The 12,359-nt window shown below is 54.0% G+C and overlaps 1 protein-coding gene across 5 annotated transcripts in view; it reads left to right on the forward strand.

Annotated features, from left to right (window-relative positions):
- The window catches only part of ARHGEF2 (Rho/Rac guanine nucleotide exchange factor 2), a 130,337-nt gene that overhangs the window by 102,744 nt on the left and 15,234 nt on the right, over positions 1 to 12,359 (forward strand). For all 5 annotated transcript variants that reach the window (XM_073322498.1, XM_073322499.1, XM_073322502.1 and 2 more), the window contains 2 exons: positions 7,118 to 7,185; positions 8,033 to 8,096. In XM_073322498.1, the coding sequence (XP_073178599.1) occupies positions 7,118 to 7,185; positions 8,033 to 8,096 (132 nt within the window). The remainder of the gene's footprint in view (positions 1 to 7,117; positions 7,186 to 8,032; positions 8,097 to 12,359) is intronic.

Genomic DNA, 12,359 nt, shown 5'->3' on the forward strand with positions numbered 1-12,359 from the left:
ACCTGTTTTTAGGCTCAGACTCTCCCCGCCGGCCTGCAATGATCCTATTGCTCATGTTTAATAGGACAGAACCTCGGCCGCTCTTCAAAGAGGAGCGCGGCTGAGTGGTGTTCAGAGCCATGGGCTGTGAGGAATAGATCTGGACTGTGGCTAGCTAGTGGGAACACCTAAACGCTGAGTTTCTCACTTGTTTTGTCCTCTTTCCCCCCCGCCGCTTTTGAGTTGCACAAGAGCTGGCTCACCAATCTCCAAAACAATATTTTTCCTCTTAAAAATGCAGAGCATGACTTCATTTCCTCCTCTTGGTCACCAGACTGCAGCGTCTGACCTGGCTGGCACAGGAGCCTGGGTGCTCGTCTGCTGGCCTGCGTGTGTTGCTTGCACTTGGGGTTAATTTATCCAGTGCCTGGCCGGCGTAGCTAGCTGGAGGAGTGGGGCCATGGGGCTGTTACCCCATGCTGGGGCTTGGGGGCATAAGGCCACTTGATGCCCTCTTTGCACTGCCTGTATGTTGGAGCTGTGCAGTGCCCTGCCCAGCCCTGGTGTAAATTAGAGCAGCCCCAGGGCTGTTGTCACTCAGGCTCTGTCCCCAGGTGAGCAGGGACAGCTACAGCACAGTGCATTCCTCCCACACCCCCGACACTGGGGGCAGGGCAGGGGCAGAGCCCTGACACCAGTTGCATTCTGGCTGGGAAGACCCCTGGGTAAAGGGGTGGAGATTCTCAGGCAGCCAGTTCTGCCCCCTTTATGATGCCCTCTTGCGTGTCTGCCCCTTTCTAGGGGCATGATGGAGGCAGCAGCCAGTTTGTGCTCGGTGGAGATGGCGCATTCCAGAGGAGAGACACGCACGCCACGCACTCTCTCTGGATTCTTGTGATCGGTATTTCCCACGTCCTAAAACAGGAAGTGATGCAGACTGTGGAGGCCTGACGGAAAACCCACAGGGAGCCAACCCAAAGCTAGTGCAGGGGGGAAATGTATCAAAGGTCCTTATCTGACCCCCATCACGAGCACCTCACAGTCCTCCTGTGATGCAGCGGCAGCTGGGGAAACTGAGGCAGGGGATTAAACCCATGACTCCCAAGGCGGGTGTCCTCAGCACCGGGCCACCCTTCCCCTCTATCCTAACAGAAACCCTGCTGTGGATACCACTTACGCTGGGCTGGTCAGTGCTCTTGGGGGCCTAATAGATTTTTGCTGTTAGGAAGCTTCTCCAATCTTCTGCTTTGTTGTTTGGGCTCCTGGGTATCCCCCTTTGGGCGTGCCCTGGATTGTCCCCTTTGTGGGTGCCCCCCACTGCTGAGGCTTAGCCGGGGAGCTGCACCGGCACCCTCAGGCTCCGGGGCGCTAAATAAGGTGCTTTTGTTCCCCTGCGTCCGCAACACCCTGTGACAACAGCTTTATCCCTGCCCGAGCTCATGCTCAATCGCTGCCCGCTCTCCCTGACGATGGGTTTATGGTGCAGCAGGGACAGTCGCTCCCTGGGTCATTAGCAACTGGATGCGTTTGGCCCTTAAATGGGGTTGGGCAAAGCTCTGTAAAGTGTGATTCAGATCCCAACTGGGGGACAGGTTCTGGAGTCAAACGCTCCTAGGCCCTTGGCTCCGGTAGGAGATTGGACCCTGCAGCCTTTACGGATGCTCCCATTGGAATCGAGAAGTGGGGGTTTCTTGCCTAAGTGGAAGTTGGGATTTTTCTAAAGGACCTAAGGGAGTTGGGCACCCAGCCCCCATTGAGTTTTGAATGCCCCTTTTGGAAAAATCTGTGTCTAAATCTGCAGGGTTGGATTAGGATCTGTATTTCCACGGTAAACATCTGATGAAGTGAGCTGTAGCTCACGAAAGCTCATGCTCAAATAAATTGGTTAGTCTCTAAGGTGCCACAAGTACTCCTTTTCTTATTACAGCATCGTAGCTCTGCCCAGTGGGGCTAGGGGCTGTACAATGCAAAGGACTCTCAGCGCTACAGGGCATGGGCTTTTTGTTGTGTCTGTACAGCGCCTAGCGCCCCGGGGTCCTGGTCCATGACTGGAACCCCTAGGTGCTACCACAATATGGATGCAAACAATGGCTCCTTGCCTTTGTTTTGATACACAACTTGTGGATAATTGGTGCCTGTTTCCACTGACTGGCACGGCTCCTCTCTCTGAATCTGACTTTTCAATCAACTTTGAATGGGGTTCCTTAACTTGGCTCACGTGCCCATTGGCCAGGTCTACATTAGGAAAGCAGGGTTAACTAGAGCGGATTAAAACCCTGGTGTAGGCAAGATGTGATGGTAATGTGTGTCAGCTAATGGGGGGTTAGCCCTTGGCTCCCCCCCCCATCTGCCCCAAAAGTTGACCCTGACCAGGTGATGTGTTTAAAATTTGTGTGCGTGCAATACACAAAAGGCAAAATATATCCTAAAATCAAGCCTCCTTCTGTGTGTGTGTGTGTGTAACACCAGTGGGTGTCCCTCTGAGAACAAGCAGGTTGCTGTTTCTGCATATAGGGTGTGCTCTCTGTAAAGAGTGCCGTGCGATGGCGAACGCAGTGCATATGCAGCAGCCCACGCCGGGCCTGAGTTGGATGCCCTGAAGGCCCCTTGGACACAGCTCTGGGACACAGCTCTCTCTCCTCCCCCCCACCCCCACCCACCACCACTTTGTTGTCCTGACTCATCAGCTCTGGGAGAATTTGGGTGTCTGGTGGTTGTTTTTTTAAATCATCTTTTCCCTGATCTGTATTTATAAGGGGGTGTGTGTGAGTTTTAGGAGTTTTTTTGTTTGCAATCTCTGGTCCCCTCACATCAAAGGTTAGGTTGTATTTGCCATCTGCCTCTTTTGAAATGTTACCTGACTCTTCAAGGCTGCAGCTGCCCGGGACGCAATCTTCCTCCCACCTGACAACCAAATCGTAACAAGCCAGTAATGAGAAGGGGAGGATGGTTTTGTGATTTTTAAAACATGGGACGTGAAGTCTGGAGATCTGGGGTCTATTCCTGAACTGGCCTCTGACTCACTGTGTGACCGTAGACCAGTGACTTGGTGTTTGTGTCTTATCTGCCCCTGCCCCAGCGTCAAGGCGTAATTCCCTGTGGGTAAAGTGTTTGAGCAGCTCAGATGAGTGGTGGCAAAGCAGGGTTGGCATCTGACCAATGGTAGTTATTTCTGGCGGGCGGAAAGGCCCAGCAATGCACACTATAGCAGCTTGGCCACGGATCTGTGGCTTGAACTTCACAATAGCCTCAGCTGGCCCGTGATCTCACCCAGTCACATGCAGGATCCTCTGTTAGTTCTCCATTTACAGAGTGCTGGCTCACAGGTTTGGGTGGGCCCCCAATCCCCCTGGCTGCTATCAAGCATGGCTTTGGATCTCGGACTAGCATGACTAGGAGCTATGTCAGTTTCACGGTCTTCCTGCCAGATTGTTATAAAGTTTAGAGTAGGTCCCGTCCAGGGCTTTTGTCACCTATTACTCCTCACCAGGGATCCCAGAGCTCTTTAGGCCACCTGCAGGGGGAATGTTTTTCCCACTGAAATGCAGCCACCTCTGGTGTGGAATGTGGCAAGTGTTAACAGCACACAACAACATGACAGATTAGCACAGGACATTTTAAAAAATATATATATGTTGGAAGCTACAAGGAGAATTTATGGAGGCAGAAAGTAATTAGCAGAGTTGGAACTTTAGCCTGGGCTAAAGTAGTTTGATGGGTCTGCTTCAAACTGAATCACTGCAAAGAGCTAGAATGTTTATTTTTTTGAAATCCAGAGCAGTCAGATTTCCCCTCCCGCCACTTTTTTTCAGTGACATGGTGCTAGGTTCCAGAGGTCTGTTTCTCTAATCTGCTCCTGAGGACAGCTGAACATTTGAGGCATGGATTGCATCATTGGCTGGATAATTTACCATCCATTTAGCGAAAAATCACAGGCAGGGCAAAGTGGAGAGAATTTAACTTGTTCTAGGAATTCTGTTCAACAGCTAATCCCTGGAGAACTGGCTGGGAATTCTCCCAATCCAACTGAACTTGGAAACCCAGGGGAAACGTTTGTATTTAAGTCTCTTTCCTGCTGTTGCCAGTTATCATGGTAGTGGGTGTTTTGGCTTAAAGCGCCAGCTGCTGGAGTCATGTGAATCTCGACTTTGATTTCAAATATAAATAATTTCTAGCGCTTGTGGTTGCAGAGAAAAGTTTGAAAATGTGAATCCGAAAGGTTCAGAAACCAGAAGACCAATTGAAAGAAGCCAACATTTGATTGGTTGGTTGTTTTTTCTTTTACAAAAATCTCATTTTTGGGGGGTCCTGACTCATGATTTTTGAATGCTTGGGGTTGGTGATGCCGCAACATCCCATCCCCCTAAATTCTCCCTGCCGTTTCAGTTGAACACATTCTTGGTCCGGAAGAGCCCTGCTGGGGTGTTGCATGGTGTGACTCTGCCCTGCGGCATCCCACCCTAGAGATGGCAGCTTGTCACTGGCAAAGTATCGAAGGACACCCACCTTTTTTCTCTTGCACCTTTCGGATCCCAATCGCTCAGTGTACAGACACTCACTGGCTAGTGCAAGAGGGTAACTGCTTATCGAAATTCTCCCTCTGTTGTTCAATAAGGACTTAGAGGTGGTTTTGATATTTGCCCTCAACCACTGTAACCCGTACAAGGGCCTTGAAAGTGCTTGATAAACACTGGGGTCAGTTTCACCCCAGTGCATCAGTCGTATTACCTAAGACACCCGGCAAGTAAAGCATGGAGCATGAGAGCTTATGCCAACCTCCTGCTCTGGGTAAATCTTATCCCCTAACTAATCCAAGCTCAACCTTCTTGTCCCCATTTCCCAGCGGGCACAGGGAGGGAGAAGTGACTTGCCCAGCAATGGCACTGGGCAGAGAACCCAGGAGTCCTGGCTCCCGGTCCACCACACCCCCTGAAAGGTCCTTACTTGCCTCTTATTTTACAATACACACCGGAGGCCAGATTCATACCCGTTGAAGGCAGCGAACTTTGCAGGGGATAAGAGCGGTCTGTGGCCTGGGTTAAGGGGGCTAGGTTTGCTCGTTGGTGGGTGAGTCTCTCCCCAGGGTCCTGCTAGCCCCTCCCCACTACATGGACACTTGTCCCTGCACAGACCTTCCAGGCAATCTGAGCTGGGGCACTGGCCACGAAGGCTTGTAAAGCACCCGGCGCCTCTGTCACCTGCGTCTTCGGCAAGTGGCATGGCAAGGGGGACCCATCTGGCGCGAGCGCTGAATCCCTGCCCGTCGCTCACCATCTGGTGCCCAGACCCTGCAGGGGTGGGGAGGCTGCCCGAGGCTTGTTGCTTGGCAGCGGGGGACGGGGGGCCTCTCCAAACCAGGTGTCACTCGCCTAGCCCCAAGCCCTGGCACGGCGAGCTGCAGATTGCAGCCAGTGCCACCCCGGTGCCAAGCATTCCAAGGGGAGTGCCCCCCTCCACCCGGGGGCAGCGGGGAGTGCAGATGGTGGTGACACCCCTCACCCTCCCTTGTTTGGGGGGAGGGTCAGTTGCACATGAGGATCCATAAGCAGCTGGCAGAGGCTTTCCAGGAGGCGTACCGAGTCTCCTGCCCCAGCTGGCAACGTGCCCCTCTTGGGAACGGTGCTCTCCAGCCGCAGCAGGGATGACAGGGTTTGCAGCTCCTGGAGGGTATAATTCAGGCCTGACTGGGTTGCTAAAGCCTAAATGGGAGCCTACGTAGAGCATGCCCAGATACCGCAGGGATGGGTACCTTTATGGTGGAGAGTCTCCGGTGTGTCCAGAGATGAGAAGCTCCTTCTGTCTGGGGCCAGAGGAAATCGTTGCTCAGCGCGAAGGCTCGGGGTCTGCAACACACCAGGCCTTGCCAGCTCTACTCATCCACTCACAGGGTGGGGAGCTTCCAGCCAGAGCCTGAACCCTTGTCTTCCCCACCGTGGCCTCCGTCCTGAGACACCCCTGCCCACCAGGCGCTCAGTGCCTGGGTAGCGCCAGGCAGGAGGTGGGAACAGGCTGTGGCAGCAGCCAAATGGCCAGGGTGCGGAGATGTCACTGGGCGGATCAGATCCGCAGCAGGGGAGGGTGGATGATACGGGGTCATGGTGGGAAACCGCCGGCTGTCGACGCTCAGCAGGGCAGAGCAGCACAGGCCTGGCTCGGCCTTTCCGAGGGGAGGTTACAGAATAACGCGGCACCCTCCTGATGAGCTCTGACGCTGAGATCCTGAGTGAGGGTGGGTCGTTAAAGATCCCTCTGCACTCCCTGCCCTAGGGTGAAAGCATGGCCTTGTGGTTATGGTACTGGGTGGGGATTCAGGAGGTCAAGGTTCAATTCCCAGCATTGGCCCTGACCTTGGGTAAGTCTCCTCCCTGCTCGGTGCCTCAGTTTCCCCTCCCATCCTCTGTTTAGATCCTGAGCTCTTCAGGGCAGGGACTGTCTGTGTACATACAGCACCTAGCACAATGGAGTCCTGGGATCAGGTCCCATTATATAACTAAGAAGAGCTTTAACTCCTCAGATGCTGGCTAAATTCCACTTCTATTCCCTACGTTCTGTCTCCTCGCAGTTTCAGCTGAACGTGATTTTTCTTCAGCCCTAGCCCTGAAGTGGCATTGCCCTGTGTTTCTCTGTGTGGTTACAGCTGCTGCATCTCACCCCAGAGGTGGCTGCATTTCAGTGGTGGACAAAGTATATAAGCATAACAAACTTTGCACCGGCACCTTTCACTTGTGGCTATCCATGTGCTTTAGAGCCCTGGATATATTGTTATCCCTGTTTTACTAGTTGGGGGCCCAGGAGGGTTAAGCAACTTGCCTAGCACCCCACAGTGAATTAGGGCAAAGCTGGGAATGGAAAACAAAATTCCTGGCTCCCTGCCCCTGATCTGACCACTAGGCAAAGCTCCCTCCCAGAGCCAGCAAGAGAACCCAGGAGTCCTGACTCCCAGAATTGTGTTCTACACCTTCTAGACAGCACTCCAGGCTAGGAGTAGGACCTAGGAATCTTGCTCTAACCACTAGGCCATAATGCCAGCTCAACCCTTATCTCAGGGGGTTTTCATGAGGTCCTTAAAGTGAGCTAGGAATGGGGCAGTGCTATTACTTTGGTGTCCGGTCTAAACTCGCCTCTCCTTCTCTTCCAGCCTGCAATGTCACCATTCACAACCGCTGCAAGGACACCCTGCCCAACTGCACCAAGGTCAAGCAGAAGGTGAGCAGCCCTAGGGGCTGGGACCTGGGGGAGGGGGGTCCCCCATCACCTCTCTTGAGCACTGCGTGAGTAAATGAAATGAATAGGCAGCAAGTTTAAAACAAACAAAAGGAAGTATTTCTTCACACAACGCACAGTCAACTGTGGAACTCCTTGCCAGAGGATGTTGTGAAGGCCAAGGCCATAACAGGGTTCAAAAAAGAACTAGATAAGTTCATGGAGGACAGGTCCACCTATGGCTATTAGCCAGGATGGGAGGGAATGGTGTCCCTAGCCTCTGTTTGCTAGAAGCTGAGAATGAGCGACACAGGATGGATTCCCTGTTCTGTTCATTCCCTCTGGGGCACCTGGCACTGGCCACTGTCAGAAGACAGGACACTGGGCTAGATGCACCTTTGGTCTGACCCAGTAGGACCGTTCTTATGTTCACCACCAGATCGCCAGCCCCAGTCTGCCTTGGTGGTTCCCTTTCGTGCAAGGAGCTGGCTGATTGTGCAAATCAGCTGGGGAGCCACGGACTGAAAGGGCTGAGCTGTGCTCTCCCCTCTGGAGGGCAGGACGGCAGCTCGTAGGCAGGGGGCACTCTGTGGGGGAAGCGTGCCCCACATGCTCACCCCACTGCGCCCACTGTGAAATCAATGGGACGGAGGCGCCTAAATACCTTTAAACATTGGCCCCGGGGGACTCTATAGTATTGTGAATGCAGCTTCTTTCAGCGGCACTAAATGCAACATTAAGTTAGCTGGGGGGGCGGGGAAGAGTGCGTGTGTGCACACACACGCCCGTTCTGTCACCAAAACCTTGGGGCGATAACCTGGCTCGTCCCCCTTTCTCCCTCTGCCCCCAGCAACAGAAAGCCGCCCTGCTGAAGAACAACTCGGCGCTGCAGAGCGTGTCCCTGCGGAACAAGAGTAAGTGAGCCAGAAATCCTGAGCCGGGAAGGAAGAGCCCCTCGAGGGGGCCGAGTGCCGGGGTGGCTGGTGAGGGCCGGGAGCGATTTGCTTCTATTAAAGGAATTGGATTAGTGGGCAGTGAGCGAGGTCTATTGGTTAGAGCAAGGGGGGCTGGGATGGTGTGGGGGCCAGGGGTTAGAGCAGGTAGATGGGAGTCGGGACTCCTGGGTTCTATTCCTGGCCCTGGGAAGGAATGTGAGGTTTTGTGGGTCAGAACAAGGGGCTCTGAGACAGGACCTGGAGGTTCTGTTCTCAGCTGTGGGAGAGGAAGGGGGGACAAGTGGTTAGAGCAGGGGACTGGGAGTCAGGACTCCTGGGCTCTACTCCCAGCGATGGTGCTGAAGAGGGCTGAGTCAATGGCTCATGATAGCCCGGGGCTGCAGTGCCAAAGCTGGCCGTGTTTCTCTGTCCCCCCCTTACGTGAGCGCTCCATGTGGAGTTCCTGTCCCTTTGACTCTCCATCTTGAAGCAGCAGGATGGGGAGGGGCAGCCTAGGCTTCCAATCCTCAGGTTCGAAATCCCTGGACTTCCCACACCCCCTTGTTCGGATCCCAGTTGGGCCATCCCAGACCTCTGTCTGCCCCAGGGAAATAAATTGTTCCATGCACGTTACTCCATATGCAGACGTCTGCCAGGAGGGGTCCAAAGGTGGCCACGAAAGGTCCTGTGGTCTAGTGGCAGAGCTTGCTTTAGTCCCCTTGACTCCAGACGTCCCACCGCAGCGTGCTGCGTTCCAGTTGGCAGCTGCCCGCCCCAGAGGTGGCCGCATTCCAGCAGCGCTGTGTGTAGTTCGCAAAGTGCTCTGGGCCATCCGGAGGGGAAGCTGCCACGGCTGCTATTGATCAGAATCTGAGCAGCGGGAGGCGATAACCACGCCATTATCTCGTGACCAGGGCGGTGTTGAAGCCCCATGTTGAGCATCAGCCCTTCAGGACACGGCAAACTGACCCAGCGTGGCTTTCCTGCCCCGTTTGCTGAGCTGAGGTGCCCGTGACACGCACACAGTGTTCGGCTGCATAAGGATGGGGAGTAATATTGAAAAGAGCCGAATGCTTTTATATAAATCAATGGGCTCCCCTCCCCCCACCCCCGCGGCACCGATCGCCCCATCACAAAGGGAGCACACCAGAGTTAGAGGGGCTGTGGGAGAAGTGACAAGAACCTGGCAGGAGGCTGGGATCATTTCCCCCGGGTGGAGAGGGCAGGATCTAAAAGAGGTCGAAAAGCGAAAGGGTTAGAGAAGGTGCATCAGGAGCTTGCGTTCAGCCTGCCTTGTTCCAGGCACAAGGGGCGTTCGGGGAAATGAAAAGGGGTTCGGTTTTCCAACTGGGCGCGGTCCTGGGTGGTACCCCTGGCCTGAGCTCTGCAGGTGGTCGCATCAGATGACGCTCTGGTCGCTTGTGGCCCTGAGATCTAGGAGAGGGAAATTCTGATGCAGCAGCATCAGGGGCTGGTTCTGCCTATGGGCCCGTCTCCCAGAGAAGGGCAATTCACACAGGGATGAGCCACGGCAGAAGATGCCGGACTGAATTGCCCCCTACCCAAGCCTCAGGGCTGGTCTAGCAGGGTTCGACGCCTCCTGGCCTCGGTGCTCTTTGGCGCCTCCCCTTGGGCCTGCTGCAAGAGCACCAGCTGGGGGTCCCAGCCCAAGGCTTAGCTCTCCTGGGGAAAGGGAGGGGTCTCCACTGAATGCCCTGGGGGGGAGGGGGAGAGCTGAAATGGGGAAGGATGCTGCATGCATGTGTCTGCCCATCAGCCACGGGGCTTCTACCTCCCTGATTGACACCCCTTGAGCTCTGCAGACTGTCTGCCCCTGTGGGGCTGGTCCCATGGCACCCCCTCTCCAAGGGCTGCATGGAGCTGCTAACAAATCCCAGGTGCTCTCCGGTGATGGGGCTACGCTGCCCCCTCCTGGCTTGACATGGGTCCTGCACCTTGAGGCAGTGGAGATGGCTTTCTCCCCAGGAGAGAGGTTTTCCATGCCGCCTAGGATGCAGATCCCCTCTTGAATGATCTGCTGCGATTACATCCAGCCTCCCCTGCAGGCAGCTCTGGAGAATGCCACCAGGTCGTTTCTCCAGGGGGGCTGTGAAGTTCCCGGGGTCTGCAGCGCTCGGAGCTGGCTCTCGACTCCACCAGACCTTAACCGTCCCGAGGAGGGTTCATAGAATCATAGAATATCAGGGTTGGAAGGGACCTCAGGAGGTCATCTAGTCCAACCCCCTGCTCAAAGCAGGACCAATCCCTAATTTTTGCCCCAGATCCCAAATGGCTCCCTCAAGGATTGAACTCACAACCCTGGGTTTAGCAGGCCAATGCTCACACCACTGAGCTATCCCTCCCCACTCTGTGCCGGTGGAGCTGCCCGCCAGGCAGTTAAACCCGCCCACGCCAGCTGGGGTGCTGGCCCCTCAGCACCACACGCAGAGGGTGAAATCCTGGCCCGGATGGAATTGGTAGCACCATTCCTACTGACTTCACTGGGGCTGGACTTTCCCACATGCCCCGAGGACTCTACTCCCCTGTGGGGTCCGGGCAAACACCCTTTCCCTGTGGACTCCGGACTTAATCCTTTGTGGGTTTACAGAGTCTTTTACCAGTGAAAGAGCCTTACCCAGTAATATCCTACATAACCTCTATTTCTTAACAATCCCCAAAGCCAGACCGCACGTGCTACACACCTAATGCTCACCACTCCCAATAAGACAGATGAACTTTTCTTGATAGCCAGTCAGGATCAGGTCCTCTACTAGGGAACTCCAGTTTCTGCACGGTGTCATTGGCAGAGTGTTGAGGTCTGGCAGCTCTGATCTTGGGGCTGTGTCCTGGAGTTGGGACCCAAAGACCTTCCTTTTGGACCCCAATTCATATAGTGAAATTCGAGTCCTTTTTTACCAATCGTTATACTAAAATTTTACTAACCAATCCTAACATAGTATAACAAAATTGTTGAACCAATCCTACCCCACCACCTTAATTAATTTACACCTGGCAAATTTAATTATGTAGCAGTCAGAAACAATCAAAGAACCAGACAGAGACCATACAGATAAACAATAGGGAAGTGACAGGTTTCAGAGGAGCAGCCGTGTTAGTCTGTATTCACAAAAAGAAAAGGAGGACGTGTGGCACCTTAGAGACTAACCAATTTATTTGAGCATGAGCTTTCGTGAGCTAATGCATCCGATGAAGTGAGCTGTAGCTCACGAAAGCTCATGCTCAAATAAATTGGTTAGTCTCTAAGGTGCCACAAGTCCTCCTTTTCTTTTTGCGAATAGGGAAGTGGGGACCATAACGACAAAACAGTAAAGAAATGAGGATTTCACAACCACAGCTGTTGATAAGTGATTCCTTGACAGACAGGATGCTGTCAAACTAAGTTTTCTTTAGCCATCTTAAGATATGTTTCTTTATCTGATAATAGTGGGGGCCATTAGGATGGGGGATCTTACATTGTTTTAATGTAATTTAGATGGAATGTGAGCTAATGGCTGCTGCTCGGCTGCTCTTTTAATCTGGCTGCAGACGAAGGCCTTAGGCTTTAGGCCGAGCTGCCTGCCCGTGCCAGGAACAGGTGGTGAAGACGAGAGAAGGTGGCTTAGAGACTAACCTGGGACTTGTTAGCCTGGGGTTCAATTCCCTGCTCTGCTGGAGACTCTGCGCTTAGGCTAGTTGCTGAGGGCCAAATTTCTGAGTGTACTTAGGTGCCTAACTCCCACGGGAGTTACCTTTAAAAATCAAGGGCCTAACTCTCTGTACCTCAGTCCCCCAGCAGTGCAGTGGGGATCCTGGCACAGGATAGATGCTCAGGCCCTGTGGTGATAGGGGCCAAATAAGCCCCGTGGACAGTGGGGGCAAAGCAGAGGTCTTGAGCTTGTGCCAAGCTGGGACCCCAAACATACTCTCTTTCTGGTTTTCCCCTCTCTCCTCCAGCCACCTGCTCCAACCACTAGTCCCCACTCCCTTTCCCGGAACAGGGGAGAGCGCGCCTGCTGGGCATGGCTACTGAAGCAGCTTCGGGGAACCATGGGCTGCACTGGACAGGGTTGGGTCCCTAGCATGGATGCTGCCCCCAAGTATTTACTGCGGTGGATGCGTTGGCCGGGTCCTGCACAGTGGGGACCCACGTACTGTGATCTGGTTCTTGACGCCTTGGCGTGGCCCATGCTGTTCATCGGCAAAAGGCCGTGCCGGGGTGGGCTCACCAATGGGACCCACCCT

Source organism: Lepidochelys kempii, chromosome 24, assembly GCF_965140265.1.
Source record: "Lepidochelys kempii isolate rLepKem1 chromosome 24, rLepKem1.hap2, whole genome shotgun sequence".
NCBI lineage: Eukaryota > Metazoa > Chordata > Testudines > Cheloniidae > Lepidochelys > Lepidochelys kempii.